This window comes from Pteropus medius, unplaced genomic scaffold (genome assembly GCF_902729225.1).
Source record: "Pteropus medius unplaced genomic scaffold, Ma_sr-lr_union100, whole genome shotgun sequence".
Classification (NCBI taxonomy): Eukaryota; Metazoa; Chordata; class Mammalia; order Chiroptera; family Pteropodidae; genus Pteropus; species Pteropus medius.
The window spans coordinates 1,734,049-1,761,635 of NW_024342471.1; the positions used below are offsets into that span (position 1 = coordinate 1,734,049).

Genomic DNA, 27,587 nt, shown 5'->3' on the forward strand with positions numbered 1-27,587 from the left:
GTTATAGGAGATTTGGAATAAAATTCATTTTATAGATACAAAACTCTTAAACTATAGTCAAATCTTTCTTACGCTTTTAAAGAGATGGGGAGTAACTATAGAAATTTTTGGTCCCACATTAAGGCTCATTGATTGTCAAATAGAAAAGTACTTGAAATAGAGTTATACATTTTTTTCAAAAAATAAGTGTTCCAAATTTATGACCTTTCCAAGACAAGTGGTCATGAGTAGTAAGCGTCCAGCTACTTTCAAGATAATAAACACACTTAATCTTAAAGAGAGCATTTTGAAAACAGTTATTTGGAAATGTTTTCTTTGTCAAAGTCTTGCCAATAATAACAATGCCTATTAAAACACTAGTATTCGCACAGCTTTCAAACTTGGAAACAGAATTTTTCTAAAACACCATCCAAATTAAGAGTCCTAGTGTATTTTAAACCCACTTATTAAAAATATAAAAATGCAGGATATTCTGATTAATATGCATGAGTGAAATGACCTAAGGAAAGATGGAAATTAGTAGCTTTAGGTCAATGAAAATCGTCACAAACAGGTAGATGGCACTAAAATAAGAACGTTGCGATTTAGTGAGCACAGCCAATAGTATACTTCCTCAACAGGGATCTATGTAAATTAGTAATAACCTCCCTTCTTTAAAAAACTGAACTTTCATATTCATTCTTTTTTAATCTACATGTTTGTGTAGGTTCTATAATGTATTTAATATATGTTACAAATATGCAAATATTACAAGTAAACTATTGTAAATGTATTAAGGGATAGGTATTTTAAAGATAGCTTGTGTCCAGTTTTAGTTTGGAGATTACTGGTCTAGATCAGTGTTTTCAAACTCTGGGGAACCTCCTTAGGAAAGCTTACTTAAAATTCAGATGCCTGAACCCTAATCTGGGCCTGCTGAATCTCAGTCTCTGGGATGGGGGCCATGCTTGGGTATCTCTAACAAGCTTTTTTCCAATTCTAATGAACACCAGAGTTTGAGAACCATTCTTCTAGAAAATAAAGTCCAACTCCTTAGCGGGATATTCAGTACCACCCTGGCCCCCACCTACCTTGCCATTCTTATCTGCATCATCCTCCACTCATAAAAAGGCTATAGCCACAGAAACTACCGCTTGCCCCATGTTCCAGAAATGATCTACCCAACTCTTATTAACAAGGTAACTGCATTTTGCATGTGCAGTTGCCACCTTCTGAAAATTTTTTCCCTGTTGCTCCAATCAAATTCTTATTCATCCTTCATTCTTGTTTAAATGCTGTGTCCTCTGTAATTCAACACTTCCCACACCCTTGTTATGTGACTTACCATATTTTATTGTATTTACTTATTTTCTGCATTTCCCTCTTTAAACTGTGAGCTCCAGGAGGATTCAAGAAATTGTCTCATTGTTATGTACATCGTCCCCCACCTAGCCATCTTCTCTACCCCTCCTTCCCCTATCTCTCCCGCCCCAGCCTCTGGAACATGGAATAGAATCAATAACTGTTAGCTTTGGAGATGTATAGAAACAGCCTGGTTTAACCAAACTGGAAAAAGATAGTAGAAGGACTTTGAGATCTTTTGATACTTTCGAAATCCAGTTAAAATGGAGAAGCAGGGTTTCATTCTTTATTCTAAATAGAAATCTTTAGATGCCAGGACTCGACTGAGACCTTACTACCTTTGGTTATAAGCTTAGTCTTTAGATTTTATTTTGAAAAGACTGTTAATTTTGGATAATCTGATTCTTAGACAAATAATCTTTTAAATATATTCTTTAGAATAATATTAACTACAAGTCTCAACGTGATGAATATTATTGTGGTAGTTTTGTGCAGTAGTTTTCTAAATCCTGGAAATATTAACTTCATATATGTTTATTTTATAATTTTTATGTAATATGTTCCTGTAATACATTGGTTTTTTAATGAACATCTTCTCCCTTATTCTTGTGTTAAGGATAACACATATTTAGCTAAGGGATGACTAGTACTGATGTGTTAAAAGACTTGCCCCAAATTATATGTGAGTGATGTTAACACCAACCTCCCTCTCTTACATTTTTTAATACAGAAATCCACTCCTCTGGCATGAGTAGACTGATCCACCCCCAGGGCCAGGATTGTTCCACTGCACCTCATGCAACTCATATTTTCTCTGCCCATCTGTACCCACTTTCCTGCTCCCTAGCTCTCTCTCACATTTTCTATTTTCAGTGACCCAACTGAGTCCTGCCAATGGCCCCACCGACCCTGTTTAGCCCAAAGGACAACGTGTTTTGGCCCCAACAGATATCACTGTTGGAGATCTTACCCCAAAATATTTTTAATAACAGTAGAGTCTGTATAGATTAGCTGTAGATTTGGGTGATTTCCATGGCTCGCTGGGAATTCTCTGGCGGTTTCTCTTAAGAGTCAAGAGGAAACCACAGAAAAGGTTGCTCACTTTTATATCTGGTTTTTATGTCTGATAACTTGAAAGTCATGCCGTCCACATGGACAGCTTTTTCAGATCTAAAGAGTGTATGGACATGTCAGATGTCACCAGATTCATGGATGTTTCTCACATATATCATAATAATTTATCGAGCACTTCCGTTGTGCCAGGTATTGTGATAAGCACTTTACAGAGATTACCTCTTTCTATCCTCACAAGAGCCCTGTGAGTTGGAGGCTGTTACTCTCCCCATCACTCAGAGAGAGTGCATGTGGCCTGGGCAGTTGAAGTATCTTTCCCAGGGTCACACATTTAGGCAGTAGCAGAGCCACAGGGTGGCCCCAAGTGATCTAACTCCTGAGCTTTTGTATTAACTTCTGTATGTCATAGCAAAACTCCATTTCTAGTTCTTGGAAATGAGTCGGCGATTTGCAAGTTGTTTTTAAAAATAAAGCATGTGTTATTTGAAAGAGCATCTAGATCCACTTAAAATTTGCAATGTGTCTTAGATTTCTGAATGGCTGTTTAAATGCTTACTGTACTTTAATTTGCAGGCCCAAGAAGCTAATATTAAAAGCTTTCAAACAATACTGGTTTGTCTTTAAAGACACATCTATAGCCTACTTTAAAAATAAGGAACTTGAACAAGGAGAACCAGTAGAAAAACTAAATCTTAGAGGTAAGAGGGTTCTATATCTTGCTGTGGCTTGTCATGACCCAGTAAGCAGATGAAAGCCAGGATTCCTACCCACTGAAGCAAGGTCAAATTCCAGTGTATCACTGTGTTTGAAATGACAGCCTGCCTGCAGCTCTTCTTCCCCATGGAGCTTGGAACTAGAATGTGGTTCAGTAAATGTGTTTGTTTCCATCCTGCTGTCTCTTCTTTCCCTGTGTGCCCGAATCTAATTGGTGTCATAAGTGTTGTACAGGAGGCACTGTAAAATCCTGAAAAGCTTTCTGAATTCCAGAACAATTATGTTTAATTCAGTATTGCTTTAGTGCCTGTTCTAATTTCTGTGACTGTGAGTTTACTGGTAAGCATATTAATTGAAACATTTTGTTAACCAGTATACTCAATTTCCTTATCATTGTGGCAATTAGAGAATTTCCTGTGCTTTGATTTATTTTAGTTCATATTCATAATCATTCCTATGGGTTAGGATAGCCGGATCAACCTTAAAAATGAATTCAATTGATATATTTAAGAAAATCATAAAATATTTTTCTCTATCCATGTTAATTGTTCATAAGTCTTAATTAGTTGCCCTGTAATTAATGTTATCAGCTTGCTACTGCATTTTTCAGAACAGAACCAAATCTGAGGGGCATATGTTCAAAGTCTTTATTTTAGATGCACACCTGATATTTATGTAACGGATTTTTCAGAACTCAGTTGTGTCCCTGCCTTTTATTATTTAGGCTGTGAAGTTGTGCCAGATGTGAATGTAGCAGGAAGAAAATTTGGAATCAAGTTATTAATCCCTGTTGCTGATGGTATGAATGAAGTGTATTTGAGATGCGACCATGTAAGTAAAACCACAAAAATGTTCATTCACTTCACCTTTAGTAAGCCTAAGGACAAACCATCTGAGATGTTTTCCCAAATCAGAGCACTGTTGTATCAGTCAGCTCCTGCTTTGTAACAAACAGCCACACAAATTACAATGACATATATCAATAAGCATTTGTTTCTGAAACATCTGCAGGTAGGCAGGGAGTTGGATGATCCAGGCTGGTGTCAGCTGAGCACATCTGCTTCAATCTGATCTGCCAAGGCTTGGCTCCTTGCTGCAGGTTGAACTCACTGTATTTATTCTGGGTCCCAGGTTTCCTGGGAGACTATTCTCATAGTGATGGCAGAAGTGAAAGAGAGCAACTGAAAATGTGTGAGACCTCTTGACTCTTACGCTTGTAGTTGGTGCACTGCCACTTCCACCTACATTCCATTGGCCAAAGCAAGTCTAGCTGGGCCCAAAGTCAGGAGTGAAAATTCTACTCTGGCTTGGTGGGAGGGACTATAAAATTACATGGCAGGGGGGTGGAGATTGAAGCCAGTAATTCCAGGTACCACACCTACTGTTGCTCTGAAGAATTCTACTTCTCAGTTGCATCCCCTCAGATTCTGGGACCACTTCTCTTTGGTAGCTGAGGTAAAAAATCAGCACAAACATTAAAGAACAATAGAAGCCACCAGTAAGTGGTTCAAGACCCATCGGTGGACTTGATTCCTACAGAGACATTAGAATCTTTACAGAAGATAAGCCAGGGTAGAAATAATATGGGAAATCAGTTTACGATTTTTATCATTTTTTTCTGTCATAGAGATCAGACATGATATAAAAATGGACATATATATCAAGGAAGGCTCTTTGGTTGTTTGGGTTTTTACCTGTCTTTGCTCCCTGGCACATGTCCTTGGTTCATCTTTAAATTCATGGAATTTATTAAAGCTCACATTCCTATTCTCTAGCCCTTTATCATCTAGAAACTCACATAGGACTCAAAAGCTTTTGTTGGGTGTTAAATTAGGTGATTAATAGCCACTCAGAACATGTGCCACTTTCCATCTTTCCATGCTTGGAAGGCAGTGGTGTTGTATTATAGAGATGAAAGCCCAAGTCCTGTGTTCTCAGCAGGATGGCTTTGCACTTGAACTTGCTTCTTAGCCCTCTGGTGTTTGCTGCAGGAGAATCAGTATTCCCAATGGATGGCTGCCTGCATCTTGGCATCAAAGGGCAAAACCATGGCAGACAGCTCCTACCAGCCAGAGGTCCTCAACATCCTCTCATTTCTGAGGATGAAAAACCGGAACTCAACATCTCCAGTGACTTCCAGTCTTGAAAACATGGACATCAACCCAGAATGTTTTGTGTCACCTCGGTGTGCAAAAAAACACAAATCTAAACAGGTACTGCTGTTCTTGTTGGAGTGATTGTTTGCAGTGAATCCTGTATTTTCTGAAGTAAAATGAGGCATTAAAATGATTAAGGCAGTCATGGTGAAAAATCACTTGATGGAGAAATTTGAATATGGACTGGGTATTAGATGATATTAAGAAATTGTTAATTATGTTAGAGGTGACTGTACTGCTCACTGAACATGGCATTGTGCCCTTATATAATTTAATTAAAAATAAAATGATTTAGTCCCTACAAATTAAAATTTTAAATTATGCTTCCATAAGCATGGTTTAAAAGTTAAACAGATGAACTGACTTAAGCAGACACATTGTCCATGGACACTCCACAGACTCCTGAAAAAGAGACCCACAACTCTTCATTTGCATGAACCCTAGCCGCTCTTGTGTGGGCTGATCTTGTTTTTGCTTCTCGCCAGTGATTTGCCTGTCTGAGAAAAGGAGAGGGAGACAATGCAAACAAGAATGAATTGTCTTTGTAAAGCTGCAGTTGGATCTGCATTTACTTTTCTCATCGGGGATCTGGAGCTAACTGGGGGACGATTGCTAAGGAGAGTTTGATGTCTCCTGTTTCTGTTTAGCTGGCAGCCCGGATTCTGGAAGCCCACCAGAATGTGTCCCAGATGTCCCTGGTCGAAGCCAAGCTGCGGTTCATTCAGGCATGGCAGTCTCTACCTGAATTCGGTCTCACCTATTACCTTGTCAGGTGATTGCAATGTTCACTTGCCTCTCTCACTTTCCATTCCATTTTAAGTAGCTTTTTTGGAGCCCAGTTAATTCTCTCCTAGTTGAGAACATAGAACTTTTTTTTTTTTATTTTAGAATGCTGTCCTTTCACAAATGGCCCAGAACTTTTGGCTGCTCATAAAGATCTTCCGTACCTTTTGTTCAAGTGCCAACACCCTTGAATCTTAGCTCAGGGTGGGAAAAGAAATTTTAAAAGGAAATTTAGTTTTTTAAGATAACAGTATTTGCAAAACCAGAGAGAGAAATCACATTGATTTTCTGAAATCGGTGACCTCCTTTCCCCCACAATAGAAAGTGAGCTCCATGAAGTCAGGAATTTTCTATCCTTTTAGGTCACTACTATATTCTCAGTGCCTGACATACACAGTTGGTGCTGACTTTGAATTAATTAACTTGACTTCCTCTTATTTTGATTTCTTCTGATGTCAGTTTCACTTAAAGAATGTCCGCAGGACAGCCTTAACCCTCTCCATTCTCTATATCACAACAGAAATGTCCTTCTGTAGAAAGTCAGTCCCTCATTGTCCATTCTTTGGAAATGATTTAGAAAGGTTGGTATTATCTTTAAGAAGTTATGAATATGAATAAACATCATATTACAGGAAGCAGTTGCTTCTATTAATTAAATTGTTTTTCAGATTTAAAGGAAGCAAGAAAGATGACATTCTGGGAGTTTCATATAATAGGTTGATTAGAATCGATGCCGCCACTGGAATTCCAATTACAACATGGAGATTCACAAATATGAAACAGTGGAATGTAAATTGGGAAATCCGGCAGGTAAAGTGAAAGTTCTGGATATATTCAGTGTTGAGCCTGTAAATGCATGTTCCCTCAAAATTGCAGATTATTCTGATTTTAAAAGCTGTTCTTATATTTAGAACTCAGAAACCACAAGCATGTGGTAATTGTCTGCTAAAATAATCACATGCAATTCTGGGCAGTTTCCTAACAAGTACAGACCAAAAGTACTTTTGAATTAACCCCACAAATTGGCTTAGTCTGCATACAGACTTTCCATGCAGACTCTAAAATTGCTGAGCATTTCGATTAATTTCCTTTGACTCAGCATAGGATTATATAAGACTTAGGCTGATAATTACTTAGCAGAAACTACCTGAGATATAACTGCCACTCAAAATAAATCCAAGAAAGGCCTCATCTGACTGGTTGCCAAAAGGTCGAACTGGTGGAGGACTCAGAGACTCCATTTCTCACCTGGAGAGCATTCCAGTCCCTGAAGTGAAGTGCACAGGGATGACTGAAAAAAGTTTGGCCTCTTGAGTAGGAATCCTCACATTCTCAGCCCCTCATCACTTGCACCCTGGGAAGAAAGTTCAGGCCAAGGCTACATCATGGGAAATCTCGGTGAAGTTAGGGGTCCCTTAGTGTCCTACTGATTTAAAACATTCTGATGTGGCTGGTGTGGAATCTCTCTTCCCTTGTTTCTTCGTTTTTCCGATAGAAAACCATCAACATAAAGGCATCATAAGAGACTTGAACTTTTTTTTAAGAACCATGGATTCCTGTCAGTAGGGCTGTTAACTATCTCACCACTCATTTACAGAATGAAGGTCTGAAATTAGATGATCTTTAAGGGAGCGGCTTTAAAACCTTGTTGCATATGAGGATCACCTGGAGAGTTTTAAAGTACCACTGCCCAGGCCACTCCCTAGACCAATTAAAGCTGAATTTCCAGGGTGGTTGCTGGGCATTAGTAATTTTTAAAGGTCCACAGGTGATTGCAATGGACAGCCAAGGTTGAGAACCCCTAATGTCTCAGTTTCTTCTTTATGACTTTCAGCTGGAAAGGGGTAAGGGGCAGTGACCACAGGAAATTTCAGGTGGGTCTTTTATTCTCCATTAAAAAGTCCGTAAAGGTGCTGTAGGCGTAAAAAAATAATAATAAAAAATAAGGGATTGTAAACTGATAAGGTCCTTGCAATCTGTGAGGTCAACCAAGGATTGCCTCACCAAAAAAAAAAAGTCTGCAAAGTACTCTGCCCTTTGACACAGGGAGTGCTTAGAGTGTTCTGCATCTAAACAAGAGATAGAAAGTATCTGTGTGTGTTGGGAGTTAGGATGTTTTGCCAGGTGTACAGCAAAGTCGCTAACAAAAGAGAGCAAAGAGAGCAAAAACATGTTTTCCGTAAGTGTTTAATGGAAAAGGTGGTTTGTTTGTGGTCTTTGGCGGGCGGTGGGGAGGGGCGGGGGGTGGTGGTGGCAGGGACCATCTATCAACCACCTCAGCAGTCCTCAGCTCTGGGAAGAAAAGCCACTTCTTTCTCATGTTTCCTGATCAGAGGTTAAGCTTACCTGTGCCTTCTCTTCCAGGTGGCGATCGAGTTTGACCAGAACGTCTCCATTGCGTTCACCTGCCTGAGTGCAGATTGCAAGGTCGTGCATGAATACATCGGTGGTTACATTTTCTTGTCCACCCGCTCCAAGGACCAGAATGAAACGCTCGATGAGGACCTGTTCCACAAGTTGACTGGTGGTCAGGAATGAAGCAAAGCCGGCCACCTTGGACTTACACACCAAGGGTGAGCTAAAGGCAGTCTTCCTTAGATGATGGGAACCGTGGCTTGCACAGTGTGTGAGTTCCAGACTAACAGACAACCACAAGTCACCCCGATCCTCACCTCATTTCAAACACACTGCCTTGCACACTCCTTTCCTTACTTTGCCCTGTGCTACCAGCAGTGGAATGAGCCTCAGTTTCCTTTTCTGTAAAATGGGAGAGCAGGAGAAAAAAGAATCTGCAAGTGTATGGCTAGAAGTTGTCCTTGTACATATCTGCTTTGTTCCTAAGTCAGTGTAAAAAAAAATAACAGAATCTTTAAAAGCATGAATATAGCAAGCATGTAGCAAGCATGTATTTTATTCCACAAAATCAGATATGAAAAGAAATAGGTTGTTCCTTAACTGCTTTTAGTTCCCACCTTGTGAAAATGGCAGGAGTGTACACATAAACATTTTCCCTGGAGGTCAAGTTATGGAAGTGGTGAGGGCAGAGGTGGGGTTACCTGGCACCAGTTGGTTGCAAGAGGTCAAAACTGATGGCCCTCAGTGTCATCAGTCCACACTGACTTGCCAAAGTAACCATTGACCCATCTGGTCTTAGACATTTCCTCTAAGGTTACTGCTGCCACCCACAAGTCCCATTCCATCCTGGGGATCCCTCAGCCACCTTTAAGCCCTTCTCGATGATGGGGGTGACACGGGTCCAGGGAACCCATTCCTCAACTCAGCTCCATGTTCCACTGCTTCTACTCTGGGTCAGGGCTCAGGAAGACAGGCCCAATTCTCTCTGTTCATAAAACCACCTCCCCACATCCAGACTTCCTATGAGGTCCCCATCCCAGATGGTCAGAAAGAAAAGGGCAGGACACAGGCCAGGCCCATTCTCGAAGACCACCAGGTTCAAGGGCTGACAGCTTCGCCTCTGGCTTCCATCTGTGAGGCCTGTGGCTGGTCTGAGGGGCAAGGAAGCCTGCTCTTATCACTCATCAGTGTTCTCCAGAATTTGGTGTCCGTTTATATGACTCTTGGCCTTCCCCCATAAAGGCCTTGCCTTTCGTAAATCAAAAGCCAATGGTAAACTTCTTTCCTCTCTGCCTTAAGACATGAGCGTGGGTCAATTAACAGCTGCCTCGATTGTCGTTTTCTGTTTTGGTTTGTCGGCGTTGGGAGGAGTGGATTTTGAGAAGGTAAAAAGCAATATTGAGGGTAGAGGACATATCAGATGGTATTTAATTATTTTTTTTATAAATGTTCTGTCACACGAAAGACTTGGGTTGCCAAGATAAGGCAGAGGTTCTATTTCCATTTTGAAGATCCCTAGGATGCAAATTTCAGGGGGCCTGGCTGGATCTCAGATGCCAGAAAACATCAGCTAGCTGTTGCTTTATTTTCCAACAAAGCTTTTTGAGAAGAAAGATCCCCAGAATTCCTGGCGCTGCATTGATACAGCCTTGGACAAGGAGCCCCAGGCCCTGAGCCAGAAACTGTCACTGGAAATTCCTCTTTCAGCCTCTCCTTAGAGGTGAATGTTGAAGACTCCCCAGGCAACAGCTGAACTTCTCAGGCCTTGCTTGAAAGCTCAGAGGTGGCATAGGCACTTGGAAAATCTGGTGTATGTCATAAAGAACTTAGTTTGAAATGTTTTATATGGAAACTAGTGCTGAGTCTACTGTGTTAAACTTGATCATTTGTGTAGCATCCTGGGCTCTGTTATTTTAGAACCTAGTCAGGTCTTTAAGATTACGTCAGGCCCTACATTCAAATAATGCTCCTTGATGTCACATTTCACCTGTCTGCTGCCAGGTACAGCTCTGCAGAACTTACCAAAGCCAGACCTTCAGTAAAGTCCTCTTTCTTAGCTCTTCAGGGTTGTCTGACATTTCCACAAATGCACTCAAAGGAGTTGAGTGGCTTTAACCAAATGTTCAGGGAACATTTTTAACTGCTGCTATTCCAAAGAGCAACTTAAAGATTTTTTTTTTTTTACTTTGGGTACAAAAGGTCATATGACTACTTATGCTGAAATTTTAAATTAATGTGTGACTTTCAACCCCATTTGCTTTATGTACACTAGATTGGATAATCTGGGTTTTTTTTATATAACTTTTTTAATTAAATGGTTTACATGGATTTGAATATGGTCTAGTGTATTCTCTCTGGTCTGCTGTCTCTCAAAAAAATGTAAACATTTTCTCCACTATGAAATAGAAGTACAACTTTCAGGTTCAACATGTGTTTTCCTCAAAATTCCAAGATTTGAGCTCCTTCTCCCCAGTGAAATTGACTTAGAAACCTGTTGGTTTCAACTCCTTTCTCATTGACTATCACCAGATTTCTTGACGTATTGTGAGCTCTTTTGTTCCAGGTCTACCTTTTGAAAAAAGCACCAGAGAACAAGGAAATGTCCAGAGGCAGAGGAGCATCAGAGGCTCTCTGATTTGAGGGCCGAATGTTAAGGACATTTCTTTTAGTTGATAGATGGTCCATACCTGTGATGTTGTAGTTTATAGATACCCCTTCATGCATTTCTCACATCAACCCATAGGGGGCAGGAACGGTTTACCTTCTCATTTCACAAAGGAGAAATAGGCTCAGATGAAGTAATGTGCTCAAGGTCACGCCCCCAGTAAGCAGTGGAATGGAGATTCAAAGCCAAGTTTGTCTTCAAAAACCACTAAGCTTAAACCAGAAAACCCCACCCTTCCATTTCCAGCCCTACTCAGCCTTGAAATGCTTGCCCCCACCCCAAGCCCCTATGCAGTCATCCCTTGAGTCAATGCCCTCTATTCTCTGGTAGGAGAGAGTGAGAAGCATTAGGGGGTTGGCTGCCCCAAAGTTAGCTGGGGGAGGTGCAGGTGGATCAGAAAGATCTAGGAACCAGAGACGTGAGTTGCCTAGTTAGTACTCTATTTATGATTCTGAATTTATTTTTTATTTATCAGTTTCATTTTCGGTCCCAAAGTCAAAAAAGTGAGCAAATGAGTCTTTCATCTGAAAACTCCTCTTTGAGTTGTAGGCCATAAAAGCCAAGATATCTTGTAATATTTATTTTATAAAATCACTAAAAAAAATTCTTTAATTATGACTCCTTTTTTTGCTTCAGTATATTTAACATCTCTTATTCATTTTCACCATTTTCCCACACAAACACGTGATTTTTCTGCCTCCTCCCCTCCCCCTCTAACACCAGAATCTCTCCAGCAGGGTAGGGGTGGGAGGGAGCATCTTTCTTTGCTATTTTGCCCCTTTTTCCCCTTTATGCCTCCTACTACCAAGGGCTGTTGAGTTCTAGAAATCATGGATGGAAAAACTAAAGTTCGGCATCTGGCCCTTTCTTATGTTAAAGTTTCCCCATCCCCTTTCTCAGCACCATATACCTCACGGACATGTGGAAATACTGAGTGCTTTCAAAAGAAAAAAAAAAAGACAGCCTGCTCTCTATCTGCACTCACAAATGCCTGTGCTGGCCTCGAACTCCCATTGTTGTCGGGATAATAGGTTCTTAGACTTCTTTAAAGAGGAACCCTTCTCACTGAATGAAAGTTAGAATTCTAATAAATTGAGCCCAGAATTCCATGGAAGTCACTTTGGATAACAGTAGATTAGATGAATTGGGAAAAGCCTCCTTTAGTCTCCCCACATTTTCCCACACATTTCCTGATGTATCAAGACTCAATCACCTGAACCCCTATAAATTAAAACACACCTAAGCACAATGGTAATTAGAGGTTTCTCTTTAGAATCACAAATGCTCCTGACTAATAACTGTGAAAAAGATTCTTTAGACTAAACAGATTTACTTCTTTCCTCTGACTTGCTGTGTGACTTTGAAGACCCATAATTCCCCTGTGTCCCTGTATGCCTCCATTTCTTCAATTGTTACAGAGGAAAAAAATCCAGTAGCCACTTCCCTTCAGGAGACCTCCAAACAGAATGTTGTCTGGAAACTTAGCAGGATATGATTTCAGCCAGAGAAATTTAAGCAGTGAGGCCTTCAGCTGCTCCCTGAAATCCCTGGGACACAAAACTATGCCCTGGGAAGGAGACAGAGCCATTGAGAGGAGCCCAGGGCCTGGAGGGAGGGGAGGGTTCAAAGCCTAAGCCTGTGTGGTCTGATTCACAATCCTGGTGGCCCCAAACAGGAGCCATAACAGGAAGGTGAGTGAAGTTACAAAAAAATTTTTACATGTCTAGAAATTATATGTGTGTGTGCATGTGTGTATATACACACAGAGACATTTGAGAAAAGAGTAGGGGGTTGCAACAGGGCCTGGGGTCAGGCCTCAATACATATGTACAAGTGTTGGTGATGGGGTGGCAGGAAACCACACTTGTACCCACTATGACCAATAGGAGAGAACAAGGACACTCTGCAGGCAACACTGGAAGCTCAGGAAGCCAGTGCTCTAACAGTGTGGTATTCCAGGAACCGGGTAAGGCTGGGAATGGAGGTCTGACAAGATGCTTACAAAGGGACCTTGGATCTCCGTGCTACCACTTCCTAAAATGTTTCCAAAGAACCAATATTGGCAGCCAGGCCAACCCATATGACCCAATGTTATCTTAAATAGTGTAGCAGAACCAGTGTTTCTTTCTAGAAGTTATGAAGCCCACACGACCAGCTTCAAAACAGAAAGTACCCTCATTGCTATTGAGAGTTGAATACTGAGCATTCATAGACTGCAATGTGAGGCCTTGCTACTCAAAGTGTGGTCCTTGGACCAGCAGCATCTGTCAGAAATGCAGAATCCTACAGGACCAGGACCAGAGTGAGTCAAGTGAGGCACCCAGGGCACAGCATTTAAGGAGGCCCTCACCACAAGGGCCGCACAATGCCACTCCAGGCGCCTTCTTGCCTCACCCTAGTTGCAGCCCCCGAGTCCTACCCAGGCATTCTGAATCAGACTCTGCATTTTAACAAGACCCTCAAGTGATCTGTGTACACAGTAAAGTTTGAGAAGCTCTGGCCTAAGATTTGTGGCACGGCTTTGGCAGGGAGGATGCCAGACACTAGCGGAATTGTCAAGGAAGCGTGCAAATGCCATATACTCTGCAAGCCAGTGTACTGGATTGACTAGTGTTCCCCAAAACTTCATGTCTACCCAGAACCTGTGAACGTGAGACCTCATTCGGAAATAGGCGCTTTGCAAATGTAATCAAGTCAAGATGAGGTCATACTAAATGGGGTGGGCCATAAATCTAATATGACTGAGGTGGAGAGATACACAGAGACAGGGAGAAAGAAGGCCATGTCATGGTGGAGATGGTGGAGACAGAGATTAGAGTGATGCAGCTGCAAGCCGAGGGATGCTGGCAACCACCAGAAGCTAGGAAAGGCAAGGAAGGATTTTCCCCAAGAGCCTTCAGAGAGAGTCACGGTCTTTTTGACACCTTGATTTCAGACTTCTAGATTCCAAAACTGTTTGAAGGAACACATTTTTGTTTTCAACCACCAGGCTTGTGGTAATTTGTCATGGCAGTTCTAGGAAAATAATGCAGCCAGAGTTTTCATATCTTTACAAATGGGGATGCTGCCTTCCTTACTATGTCACTGGGCTATTGGAAAGAATATATGAGAGAATGATGTAAAGATGCTTTAAATAGTATAAAATGCAATGCAAATGTGAAGTGCTATTATTTTTAGTGAAAACATATTTTCATTTATAAAATTTAGTTGTTTTTATGTAGTTTTTTTCAAAGAAGTGTGATAGTTTGTGTGATAAATTATTGTGCAGCAAATACTTGCTCCCTTCCCACTGTGGGCTTCTTGCTCCATTGACGTAGGCTTGGCCATATGACTTCCTCTGGCCAATGGGGTTTTAGAGGGTATGATGTGAGCAGAGGCCTCCAATGTGCTTGTACAATTTGGCTGACCTCTTGCACTCCTGCCACTGTCTGTGAGAACAAGTCCCCCAGGTAATCACCTGGGCACAGAATGAGACACATGCAGGAGATCTGAACCTAAACCCCGGCCTGGAGCAAAGCCTAGCTAGATCAACTGACCCACAGACTATTGGTATGGGAATAAATTCTAATTATTGTAAGCCACTGAGTTTTGGGTTAGTTTGTTAAGCAGCATTATTGGGAAATAGCTGACTAACACAGAGTGGAATATTACAAAAAGTAGAAAAAACAATCTATCCACACTAATACTCTCCAAAGACATATACTGTCGACATTTCGACGTGTCTTTCCAGTCTATAAAATCCTGTATCCTGGGGCATTTTTGTGTATTTTTTAAATTTAAGTTTAGTTGGCATACAATATTATATTAGTTTCAGGTATGTAATCCAGTAATTTGATATTTATATACCTTACAGTATGATTACCACACTAAGTCTAGTAATAATCTGTCACCATGCAAACTTATCACAATATTATTGACTATATTCCCCTTCACCTTTCTCACCCATCCTCCAATCCCCTCCCCTCAGGTAACCATCATTTTGATCTGTTTCTATATATCTGTTTTTGTTTTATTTGTTAATTTGGTTTTTTTTTTTTCAGATTCCATATATAAATGAAACCATATGTTGTCTTTCTCTGTCTGACTTATTTTACCTAGCATAATACCCTCTATGTCCATCCATGTTATTGCAAATGACAGAATTTTCATTTTTATAGCTGAATAATATTCCACCATACATATATCACATTTTCTTTAACCATTTATCTGTTGATGGACAAAGGTTATTTCCATATTTTGGCTCTTGTGAATAATGTTACAGTGACCATGGGGTACAGATATAGCTTCAAGATAATAATTTTATTTCCTTTGGATAAATTCCCAGCTGAGAAATTGCTGGATCATATGATCATTCTACTTTTATTTTTTGAAGAAACACCATACTGTTTTCCATAGTGGCCGCATCAGTCTGTATCCTCATTTAAGATATTTTCTTTCTTGCTTTTCTGATCCTATCCAGGAAATTCTTGTACAGATTCTGAATTTGATCATATTTTCACCACAGCCAAAGCTAAGAGCATTAGCCTAGTCAAAAAGAAAACTGGAACAACAGTAGAGGAAAATCGAAGCCTCAGTTTGAATCTGTAAAACAAGGGTTTGGATTGTGTGGTTTCTTGTAGCCCTTTGTACTCCAGCATTCTTCGATTATGGTACATTTTCACCCACAACCAGGTTGAGATACATCCGCCACTCTGATGTAATAATCTAGGGTATTTGCACCATACGTGTACTTTTCTTCCAAATCTCTGGCATCACTCTGCCAACACTGATCCATTATCTGAGTCAGGCCACATAATTCTGTAACTCGAATTTCAGGGCAGGTTGACAGGCTGTTATGACAGCCAAATATACCCCAAGGACAAAAGGGATACCAAGAGGTTAAATGGCTATGCCAACCAATGTTAGAGCAAGTGAAATCAGGCTTCTGCCTCCCCAAAGAGTAATCTTAACAGTAATAGAGCTATTGTTACATGGCTAAAAGAATCAGAAGGCTAACATGTATTAAGGTCTATTACTTGGGCTTCCCGTGAGTTCTCTCAATTCAACCTCTGGGTGAGGTAGACATCATCAGCCTCAGTGTAAAAATTAAGAAATGTTCAGTGGTGTGTCGGTTAATGTTTAATAATTCTATGAGAGGGAGGGAGGACTAATTTGCCAATTTTCCCAGTGTAAGACTCCCACCACAGCCAACATGACACCAATATGACATCAGTGAACACAGAGTTAGGAAGAGATTCAAACACTCAGCTCTCTGATCGGGATGAGCCAGCTCCAGGACAAACCAGAACCGAACTGTGTACACAGAAGTCAAGCAACTTGTCAAGGTCACTCAGCTAGAATGTGGTAAGTGAAGATTTGAACTCAGATCTTCTGCTATGCTCTTTAGCACTACTCTTGATATTTCTGTGTGAACAGTAAGGCCTCTTGAGCCAAGAACCCTAGGTTGCCTTTATTTGCAATAATACCCCTGAAGTGACTTTTCCCAGAACGTAGTTGGGTAAGGACTACCAAAACTCCATGGACATATTTTCCTTCCTCCAATTATATTACGCCAGATTTCAAATGCCAAAAGAGTGAAAATTTCTACTAAAAAAAAAACTGCAGACCTCAACTCCTGGCCCACTTGTCTAGTAATGACATTTAATTGCAAATCTGGGTCAGAGTTAGGGTTCAAGAGGGGAGGATAGGGTTCCCCCTTCTTAACAGAGCAAACACCAGTCCTTGACCGGAGACAACCCCATCTATCCCCATCCCCATGACTGGTTGGCCCAGGTCTTGCTATTGCTTATATGATTAATGTCAATCCCACCAGAGAGAGGTGACTTTTCCTCAGGGCTGAGCTGTTTTTAGACACTGAGTAATATGTTCTTATTCTGACCTTTTTTTCCTTTTATAAGTGGTTCTTTGAATCGGGTAGACATCAGGGGAGCAAATGGGCAACCAAACACTTGGCAAGAAGCTATTAAATAATTTATTGCTTAAAACTAAGCAAAGTTCACTCTAGGATAAGAGGCTGCAAATGAAAATACATTTGGGGGCAGGTGATGTACATGGGCACAGTTTGTCAGACATGAGAGCACACAGATTTGTGAGACAGGCCCTACCTACATAATATAAATATATTTAATTTATATTAAATAATATCGTATAATTTATATAACTTAAATATATAATGTATAGACTTCTATCAGAACTGCTTAGCTACAAGGGACAGAAAATCAAAAATAATAGAGGTTTTTCTCTCTTCTACCTAAAACTCATAAAACATGTCAGGGACCCACATCCTTTTATCTTTTCACTCTGCCATGCACAGCTTCCACTCACAAAGTCAACTTATGGTCAAACATGGCTGCTTTATCTTCAGGATTATGTCACATGGTTTCAGTTAGCTACAAGGGAGGTTGAAATATTTGGTCTTTATTCAGATTAGCCATGGGCTCAACTAAAAATCAGAGTTCTTTTAGTGGTAAAGAAGATGGTAATAGATATTGGGAGACAAGTAACTCTTTCAGCCATAAGCACGTACTATGTGCCAGGAACTATGTTAGCTGCTAAGCATAGTATATTAAACAGTTTGTAATGTACCAAAAGACAGATGTCTGAGCAAATAACTCTATAATACTGTATAATAAGTATTATTCTTGACATATAAAAAAAATACATGAGAACAAAAAAAATGAGAGAATAATTGGTTTTGTTAGAATCAGGAGGAAATTAGGAAGGACTTCACAGAAAGGGGACATTTAAGCTTGGCCTTGAAGGATGAGTAAGACTTTGCCAAGTTGGGAAAAGGGTGGGTATTAGATCAAGCTCGGCAGAGGGGGCCATTAGTAGAGAGAGCCAGTGAATGAGAGCCAAATACCTGACAATAATCACCAATAAAGTAATTGTATTAATATTTTATTAAGGATTAATAAATCATGTATTTACAATCTATATTATTTTCAGTAATGACAGAAAGCCACCACTGTTAAAATTTGCTTTCCAAACATTTCATATTCTAACTCTCTGAAATCACTATGTTATACCTTCTTCTCAAGAAGCTTCCTCAACATTTACCCTCGGCTTCTGAGCTCACCTGTATATTATTGAGCAGAGTGAAGACATCAGATGGGAACAGCCTCTTTTCACTCTGCATTTGCCCTCCGTGTCTTTCTTCCCTCCTGCCTCAATGAGAAAAGTGTCCAATCTCCAGCCTTCTGAGTATTATCCCCTTGCGATCCCCAAAGAACTTTATTTCTACAGTTTCCTCTTCTCTATTTTGCATTTTTCACCTATCCCTATCTCCTGGTGCATTCTAGCCTGCAAACATGTTCTCTATCTAGGAGGGTTTTAAAACATGGCTGCAAATTCTTTGCTTCCCATCAAGAGGTCAGGTCTCTGCCCCTCCCCATAAATCTGGGTGGGCTTGTGGCTGGATTGACCAATAAAGTACAGCAGAAGTGATGCTATGTGGATTCTAAATGTAGGTCACAAAAGGCTGTGTAGCTTCTGTCCTGTTCAGGGGACACACCCTCTTGGAGCCTTGAGGCTACCGTATAAGAGCTTCAATTACCCTGAGGTCACCATGCCAAAGAAGTCACAATCAGGCACTGCAGTTGACAGTCCCAGGGGAGCCCAGCCTTCTAGTCATCCCCACCAAGATGCCAGACCTATGAGTGAAGCCATCTTGAACCCTCAAAACCAGCCCATTCAACAGCTGAATGTTACCAGTGACTCTCTCTAGTCAATGCAATGTGGAGCAAAACAACCATCCACCCAAGCTTGGACCAAACTCCTGAGCCACAAAAATCATGGAATAGAATATAAGCCACTAAGTTTTGTTGCTTAAGCCACAAAGTTTTAGAGTACATGTTAGGCAGCAGTTGATAACTACAACACTATATCCCACCTTAGATTTTGAACTTTACCTTGCCCCATTTTTCTGCTCAGTAAAACTTCTCCAAAAAGTTAAGAAGACTAACACGCACTTTCTAATGTCCTTAACTCACTCCTCTCTGGATTCTGTTCCTAATCCCCCCTAAACCCTGCCATTATCCAGGTCATAAATGTCCTCCATTATGCAGCCTCTCAAAACCTGCTTGCCAGTGTCTTCCTTAATAAAACACTGTTCTCTCTCGACTTCCCGACTTTCATGATTCCAAACGTTCCTGAGTTTCCTCCTACCTCCCTGGTGGCTCCTTCTCGGCCTGCTAGCTCCTTCAAATGTCAGCTTAGTTCCCTTCTCTTCTCTCTCTATGCACTTTCCCAAGGTGGCCTCCACCAATCTATTTGTTTTAAGCACCATCAATATGGTGATGCCTCCAAATTTAACTCTCCGGCTCTGACCTCTCCCCAGAATTCCAGTTATTTCCTCAACATCACCTTTGGAGGTCAACCAGATATCTCAAACTTAATATAGCCAAAGTAGGGCCTATGATTTTCCTACTCTAAATCTGTTGCTTTTTTGGACTTCTCTACCCCAGTAAATGAATCTCAATCCATCCAGTCCTCAGGTCCTAGAGCCTAGGGATCATCCTTGATACCTTCTTTTCTCTCATCCTTTGTGCATTAGTTTCCTATGGCTGTTGTAACAAATTACCACAAACTTGATGGCTTGAAACAACACACAATATTCAGCCATAAAAAGGAATGAAATTTTGATATATGCTGCAATATGATGGACCTTGAAAACATTATACTTAGTGAAATAAGCCAGACACAGAAGGACAAATCTTATATGATTCCACTGATAAGAAGTACATAGAAAAGACAAATATAGAGACAGAAAGTAGAACAGAGGTTACCAGGAGTTGGGGGTAGGGAATGAGAAAGGGGTATAGACTGCTTTTTTGTTGTAGATGATGAAATGTTTTAGGCATAAATAGTGGTGATAGTTACACAATATTGTGAATGTATTTAATGCCACTGAATTGTATACTTAACTAATAGTTAAAATGACAAATTTGTATGTTTTACCACAACAAAAACAACAATAACATAAACATTTATTCCCTTAAGAGTTCTTAAGGTAAGAAATTTGAAATCAGTTTCAGTGAGCCAAAATCAAAGTGTCAGCAGGGCCATATTCCCTCCAGAGTTTAGGGGACACTCCATTTCCTTGCCTTTTCTAGTTTCTAAAGCTGCATTCTTTGCATTTCTTGTCCTCCCCTTTCTCTGTCTTCAAAGCCAGCAGTGCAGCATCTTCCTTCAGTCTCCACATTACCTTCTTCTAATGTAACTCTAGCTTTGCTCTCGCCTGCAATTAACATAGCAACAGGAGTGGCCTTTTAACACATAAAGCAGGCCATGTACAACTTACATGATAGGATCCCTGCCTATCTCCCCCTTTACCCACTAACCTCCAGCCACAAAGATCTGCTTTCCGTGACTCAAATACAGCAGGCTCCTTGCTGCCTCCATATCTTTGCACATGCTATTTCCTGGAGCATTATTCCCAGGACCCTTTGCATAACAGCTCCATCTCATCCTTGGGTCTTAGTTCTAATGAAGCAGCCCTTCTAGACCATCTCCACTCTCCTCCCCAATTCCTTTATATCATATCAGCCTGTTTATTTCCTTTATCGCTCTTGCTGTAATTAGTAATTACCTTATTCGTGTATCTATTTAATGTCTATATTCCCCAACAGAATGAAAGCTCCTTGAGAGGAAGGACTGTATCTGCTCCAGCATTTAGAACAGCGGCTAGTACAGAGCAGATGTTCAGTGTATTAAATGAATAAATAAACAAGTGATTGCAGTAACAAGCAACCTAAAACCACAAAGTTTATTTCTCATAGTATATATCCATGTGGTTAGCCTCAGGGGAGCTCTGGTCTACCTAGAGACCCAGACTGATGGAGCAGCCACCATCCCAAATAGTATCAGTTTCAAAAAATTGAAAAGAGAACTATCATATGACCCAGCAACCTGACTTCTGGGTATTTATCCAAAGAAATCCAAAACACTAATTAGAAAAGATATATGCATCCCTATGTTCATTGATGCATTATTTACACTAGCCAACATGTGGGAGTAACCTAAGTGCCCATGATAGACAAATGGATAAAGAAGATGCGGTGCACATATACATATACAATGGAATATTACTTGGCCATAAAAAGGAATTAAATCTTAACATTTGTGCAACATGGACAGACCAAGAGGAAATTATGCTAAGTGAAAGAAGTCAGACAAACACAAATACCATATGATCTCACTTATATGTGGAATCAAAAAAAAAACAAAATAAACAAAACAGAAACAAAGTCAAAGATACAGAAAACAAACTGATGGTTGCCAGATGGAAGGGGGTTGGAGGGCTGTGTGAAAAAGGTGAAGGAATTAAGCAGAACAAATTGGCAGTTACAAAATAGGGATAAAAAGTATAGCATAGGGAATATGGTCAATAATATTGTAATAATTATGCATGCTGTCAGGTGGGTACCAGGCTTACCGGGGGGATCACTTTGTTAGTTATATAAAATTTAACCACTATGCTGTACACCTGAAACTAATATAATATTGAATGTGGACTGTAGTTGAAAAAAACTGTTGTCAAACAAAAAAAGAGAACCTTGGAAGGTCTCACACCAGCAATTAAATTAAATTAACATAATTAATAAATTGCAACTCATTGGCAGGAACAAAACGTAAAAACATGGTCCCACCCAACCCAAAGAGTCAGGAAGTACAATCTTAAAGTGGCCAGAAAACCTGAACTATGTGGCAAATAGCACTAATAGCCACCACATGGCCTTTTACAAAATGACCCAAATAACCTTCCTACTCCTTTCCCTACACTCCTCCTCCACGGCCCGTTATCCTCCTGCCATTGTGAACTGTGCATTCCCTTGCTATTCCACGACTCCATGCCTCGTCATACCTCCATTACTTTGTATGTACTGGGCCATCTGGCTGGGATACTCATCAGAGGTAACTAGTTTTCTGACCATTGATTCATTTTTTCTGTTCTTGAACTTTGTATAAATGAAACTGTACAATATGTACTCTTGTGCCTGGCTCTGTTGCTCAACACAATGTCTGTGAGATCCATCTGTGCTGAACATGCCAAGTTCCTTCTTTTTGTGGCTTCCTAGGAGCCCACTGTATGACTAAACCATAATTTGTGGATCCATTCTCCTATGTGTAGCCTTTTGGCTTATTTCCAGTGTAGGGCTTTTATGAATAAAGTTGCTATAAACATTTGGTATATATAAGTGTTCAGTTCTCTTGAGTATAAACCCAGGAGTGCAATTGCTGAGTCATTAGGTGGATATACGCTTAGCATTCATAGATAGTGCCAAACAGCTTTCCAAAGTAATTGTACTATTTGACATTCCCATTAGCACTTTAAAAGAGTTCCAGTTGCTCCACATCCTTCCCAAAACTTGGTACTGTCGATCTTTTAAATTTTGGCCATTCTGGTGGGTGCATAGTAGAATCTCCTTGTGGTTTAAATTTGCATTTTCATGATGAGTAATGAGCACATGCTCACAGGCTTATTGGATACATTGCATTTCTTCATCCAATAAAATATAACTGAACATCCACAGCGCATGTGCAAGTTGCTATAGCCATAGGGAATAAATAACATTCAAACTCCGTGAGATTCCAAATCATTGCTTTGTTTGCACAACATGAGCACTTTTGCTTTGGGGAGAGTTTGTTTTTAAAAAGAAAAAAAAAAAACATATTAAAAACCTAAATAAATTTACAGGCAAACTCTGACTGTTCTTCTGTAGAAGATCCCAAATAAGAAAATATAATTGACTAGTAACAGAAAAAGCAGAAGGCACAGTTAGTAGACACTCATTCATTCAGCAAATATTTCTTAAGCATGTATCATGTGCAGGTAGTACCAGACACTGGGAAGCAGCAGGGAACAAGCTGGACACAGCCCCCAGGCTAACAGAGCTCGAAAACCAGACCTCGGTGACACAATCGGGCTCTCACACTATTAGTGACGGTTTTGTCTTCTACCCCTCCTAAACCGGGAACTCGTCGAAGGCAGGGTCCAGGTCTTGTTCATCTGTGAGTCCTCATTTTCTATAGTGAGCACCTGGGGCACATACTGGCATGTTCTCAGGATATGTGTGCTGAATTGCTGAGCCTGAACCAATTCCTTTAGTTTACAGATGAAAAATACAAGACAGACAAAAGCTTAAGAACATAGACGTTGTACCAAATAGGATAGTAGAGGTGTTCCAGATGCAAATCCAGTTTCCTGTCCCAGTTTAATGACCTTTTACACATGTGCTATCTCTGGCTGTGGTAAATTCCAGAATGTGGTTTATAAAAACAGCCCATATACTGTTCTGTCCCATTTCTCACATCCACAAGCAAAATAAAGTGGCAGATTAAAGTCCGCCCTCTCATTTCAGATTGAAACTTTTTTGTTACAGATTTTAAAAGGATCTCGAATAATATTTTTAAAAATTCTAAGCATTCTACAAATCCTCGTGCCAAAACCTTACTACTACTGAGTGACGCCTCAGTAGGAAAATAAACATGAATCTCAACCCATGACTATTTTATTCCCTCAAGATCATTTCCCCACAGGCAGTTCGGCCACGTCAGCGGAGCCCACTCAGATATCTTGGTCCCCACCACGTGAAAGCCTCTTTTCTGCATACCATTCCATGAGAGCTGGCTGCCCGGAGACTTGACAACCTGGTACCATATCCTCCCACAATCACCCTCCCCTTCCTTGGGCTTATCATTGGTGTCAGAGAAGAATGCAGCCTTCAAGTTTGTACATTCCAACTCCAGCACTTAGAGGAAGAGCCCTCAGCAGAGCCAGCTGCCGTCAGCAGGGCAGGGCGGGGGCAGCGGGCTGAGCAAGTCACCTGTCACCTAGGCCAGCCCCCCTCACTCCATCCCGGGTTGTCAGAGTTGTAAACAGAGCTGGACAGGACCCCCTCGGAAAGCACCAATTCTGGGTCTCTGGAGCAGCCGAGATTAGGAGTATTCATTTCTGGAGTTCTGGGAATGGGATGGGAATGGCAGGGGTCAGAACGCCTTGAAACTCTGACCAATGACCTGACATTGGCTAGGTATGTTTACTTGCCATACCTGTGGGAAAAGGCCTACAAAGCTAATGCCAGGGAAGGTGAGACCTGGTCACCTGGGCAAATAAGCCAGAGCCCAGAATAGAATAGTGAGAATTAGATCACCCTTCTTTCTCAATAGATAATTGGGACTCATCTCTGTAACCTCAGACAAACCAATTTCCCTCTCTGGGGTTCAGTTTTCTCTCTCTAAAATGGACAGGGAGGGAACCAGACAAGTTCTAAAGTCACTTCTAAGGCCAAGGATCCATGACTCTGATTTTGATCTAAAGCAAGAAAAGAAGTGTTGCCAAGTATGTAAATTACTGGCTCTTTTTTTGCCCCTGTAGGCTATGGTTCTACTAACACTCTAACCTTGTGATCTTCTTCCACAAGATCTTTCTCCCAAAGATCCATAAGAAACTTCTTTGTGATTCAATTCTCTCCTTCCACCTCCATCCCCACCCCACCCACTGTGCCCCAGTTCAACCCTCACCTGAGCCCTTCTCGAGGCTGGGATGCTAGGGACCTGGGTTTCGAACTTCAGGCACTTGAATGTAATGTTTACCATCTTGCATCCTGCCCCGTCCACTCCAGGGCACCATGAAGGAATTCTGACTCACCACCATGAAGGAATTCTGACTCACCACGTACTCTTCCCATTCATTTGTTAAACATTTGTCCCAAGTGCCAGACACCACCCTGGCCACCTGGGCTACCGAGAAGAATGGCATGGCCCAGTTCTCAGGAATTTTAGTACTAAGTTAGGGAGCCATGTCATCCACCTGATGGCAGTCAGCCCAGGTCACCTGGGAGTGAGCCCCAAGGGAGAGCCTGCTTGGGCAAAATCTTAAAGGGTGCTATAGCAGATGCTGTCAGTGCCCATCCTCTTAGCCCTCCCTGGAGTTGCTTGATCCATGCTCAGAACAAGCCAGGCATGCCCGGCAGTGAAAGCCACAGGAAGATCCGAGGGTCCCAGAGAAGCTGAGCGACCTACTCATTAACGCAGTGCCTTCCTTTCTCTGTCTCACTTCCTTACTCATTCTCCATGCTTCTTGGGATCACCTCCCAAATAAACTACCTGCACCTGAGTCCCTATCTCAGGGTCAACTTTTGAGAGAACCCACAGTAGGTATGGAATGTGAGCTGAAATGGTCAAGGGGGAGAGAGAGCCGCTTGGGTAAAGTGATGGCAGGCTGGAGGTGGCATGGCTTTTGGCATTGTGTGGCGTTTGGAGGACACATACTTGTTGGTCCCAGGACTTTGTTGTGAGACTTTAGCATCCTTGTCTGGAGGGGACAAACACTTCATTCATCTTTTCCTGACCTCTCAGAGGTGCTAGAAGAGAAGGGGCTGGAGAAGGTGGCCAAGGCCTTCCTGAGAGGTGCCCAATGGCCCTGCTCAGGCATCTGCTTCAGTCCTGGGCTCTCAGGGCCCCAAGGAGTGGGCTCTGTTTCTTCTGAGAATGAACTGCTCATCTATGAAAGGAAATTTCCCAACGCACCTGGCTTCTTTCATGATTTGGGTCTATCTAAATATTTGGAAAATGTTCTCTTGTGCTTATAGGGAATATTACAGTGTCAAATGCTGAGGCCTACGGAAGACAACGTAAAAGCAGTGGTTAAGCCAGACAGACTAACTAGCTGTGTGCTCCAGAGCCTATCAGCCTTTGTGAGCTGCAGTTTCCTTATCTATAGCACAGTAATAACAGCCAGAACCTGATGAGGATTCAATATGATAATGCATACGAGCTTAGGCTCTGACTGTAATAAGTGTTCAATTTAAAGAAGTGTGATTGTTCTGAGAAGGAGAGAACACCCACTGGGGCAAGGCCAGCCTGCCACCTGAGTGAGACTAGTAGGCAAACTCTGCCAAGCAGGGTCTGCCACCAGACTCCCCAGCTCAAAAGCCTACCTGGGCAGGCCACCCAAGGTGTGTCTGCCTGGGTTGGGTATGACCAGAGCCAGAGCAACAGAGCTGTCCGGAAGGCCAAACCTGGACACCAGGTCAGCCTGTCCAGTCAGGCCCTTTGCTGCCATTGGTGAACTAGCCAACAAGCAGTGGGGACAAGAAGTTGGCTCAGAGGGCCTGGGGCTCTGGGCAAGCACAGGGTGATGACCTCAGGGGAGTTCCAAGACCAGGGCCTCTCCAGGTTCCTTGCTCCACAGGTGGATAGAGAAGCACCCCAACATCACCCCCTGGGGTCCTCTTTTACAGCCCTCCATGAGGAGCCAACTTACTTCATCCTCAGGCTCTCTGTTCAAACAGGTGTTTTCCGTGGATTCGGCTTCCTCTCATCTGGGCAGCCCTGCCTGAACTTCCGAGACCCCTGCCGGCCTCAGGTGGTCCATTGCCCCTAGAGTAGACCTGGCTGCTTTAACTCGGAGAGAAGCTGATGTTTTAATTGACCTCTGTACCCGGTGAACCAAGCAAAGGCAGAGGTAGAGATTCACCTGAGGCTGCCCCCTGACCCACACTCTGGTCCTCTCACCTTCCCACCTTTCCCTCCCACTTGGCCTCCTGTGTTGTCCATGGCGTAGCGTTTCTACCTCTGGGGCTTGGGCTCCCTGGGTGGTGACTGCACTGCCCCAGACAGGGTTGCACAGAACAAGCCTCTCCCTGCCCCAACCTGGGACCAATGCAGAAATGCTTCTGAGCAGCAAGGCCCTGGCTGGCACTGAGGCTGAAAGGCTATTTTGAGGCTTTGGGTGGAGAAGGCCTCAAAGATATCCCCAGGAATGTGCAATTATCCAATTAACCCAACATGCCAGTTCCGAGGTATCCTGGGGTTCCTCAGGGCTGCTCAGATAAGGACTGACAGGAGGAAAGACCCCTGCAGTTCTGATCTCAGGGTCAGTGTTCGGGAGGTTGGGGGCGAACAACCCCTGGCCTGGGGGTGAGGGAAGGTGCAGATCAAAGGTCCTCAGACTAAATGAACAGTCTTATAACTCGGAGGGAGAAAGGCACTGTCTGCTCTAAACAAATGTGCTCTAAACAAAGCTCATCTAGCATCACTACAGCTTCAGGGAGACCTGGGGCTCTCGGTAACCAGGATCAATAACCCAAGCCATGAGTCGAGAATGCTTTCTGCATTTCTGCCCTTTTTATTTATTCCCACCACTTCTGAGAGACAAACATCCGTGTTGTCACTGAACTGGCTCCTAGAGAAACCAGACCAACCCTTCTTGTGTCCCCTGGATCTGGTTTGAGCCTGTCCCTGCTCCCAAACTCCTCTGAAGCCCCCTCTCTGGCCACCGTTTCCCATAAATCTCTGCAGACCTTCGTATGAACTAAGGTACATTCCTCCTTTGGGGTGTGGGGCCTCCTCCTCATGCTGGCTCACCATTTAGCATCCAACTGTCCCAGGAAATGGGAACCACATGGCAAGAGGATCAGATTCCTGGGAGGTGACACTGCGCCTCTGCCTCACTGTACCCATTAGCTCTCAGCCCTCCCCTTGGCCAGGGAGAG

General features: G+C 42.0%; 1 protein-coding gene across 3 annotated transcripts in view; it reads left to right on the top strand.

The window, feature by feature from the left end:
- Positions 1-8,959, top strand: part of FERMT1 (FERM domain containing kindlin 1) — a 33,244-nt gene extending 24,285 nt beyond the window's left edge. For all 3 annotated transcript variants that reach the window (XM_039863743.1, XM_039863745.1, XM_039863744.1), the window contains exons 10-15: positions 2,989-3,113; positions 3,854-3,960; positions 5,121-5,342; positions 5,933-6,057; positions 6,737-6,878; positions 8,433-8,959. In XM_039863743.1, the coding sequence (XP_039719677.1) occupies positions 2,989-3,113; positions 3,854-3,960; positions 5,121-5,342; positions 5,933-6,057; positions 6,737-6,878; positions 8,433-8,606 (895 nt within the window). In that variant the 3' untranslated portion in view covers positions 8,607-8,959. The remainder of the gene's footprint in view (positions 1-2,988; positions 3,114-3,853; positions 3,961-5,120; positions 5,343-5,932; positions 6,058-6,736; positions 6,879-8,432) is intronic.
- Positions 8,960-27,587: the final 18,628 nt, after the last annotated feature.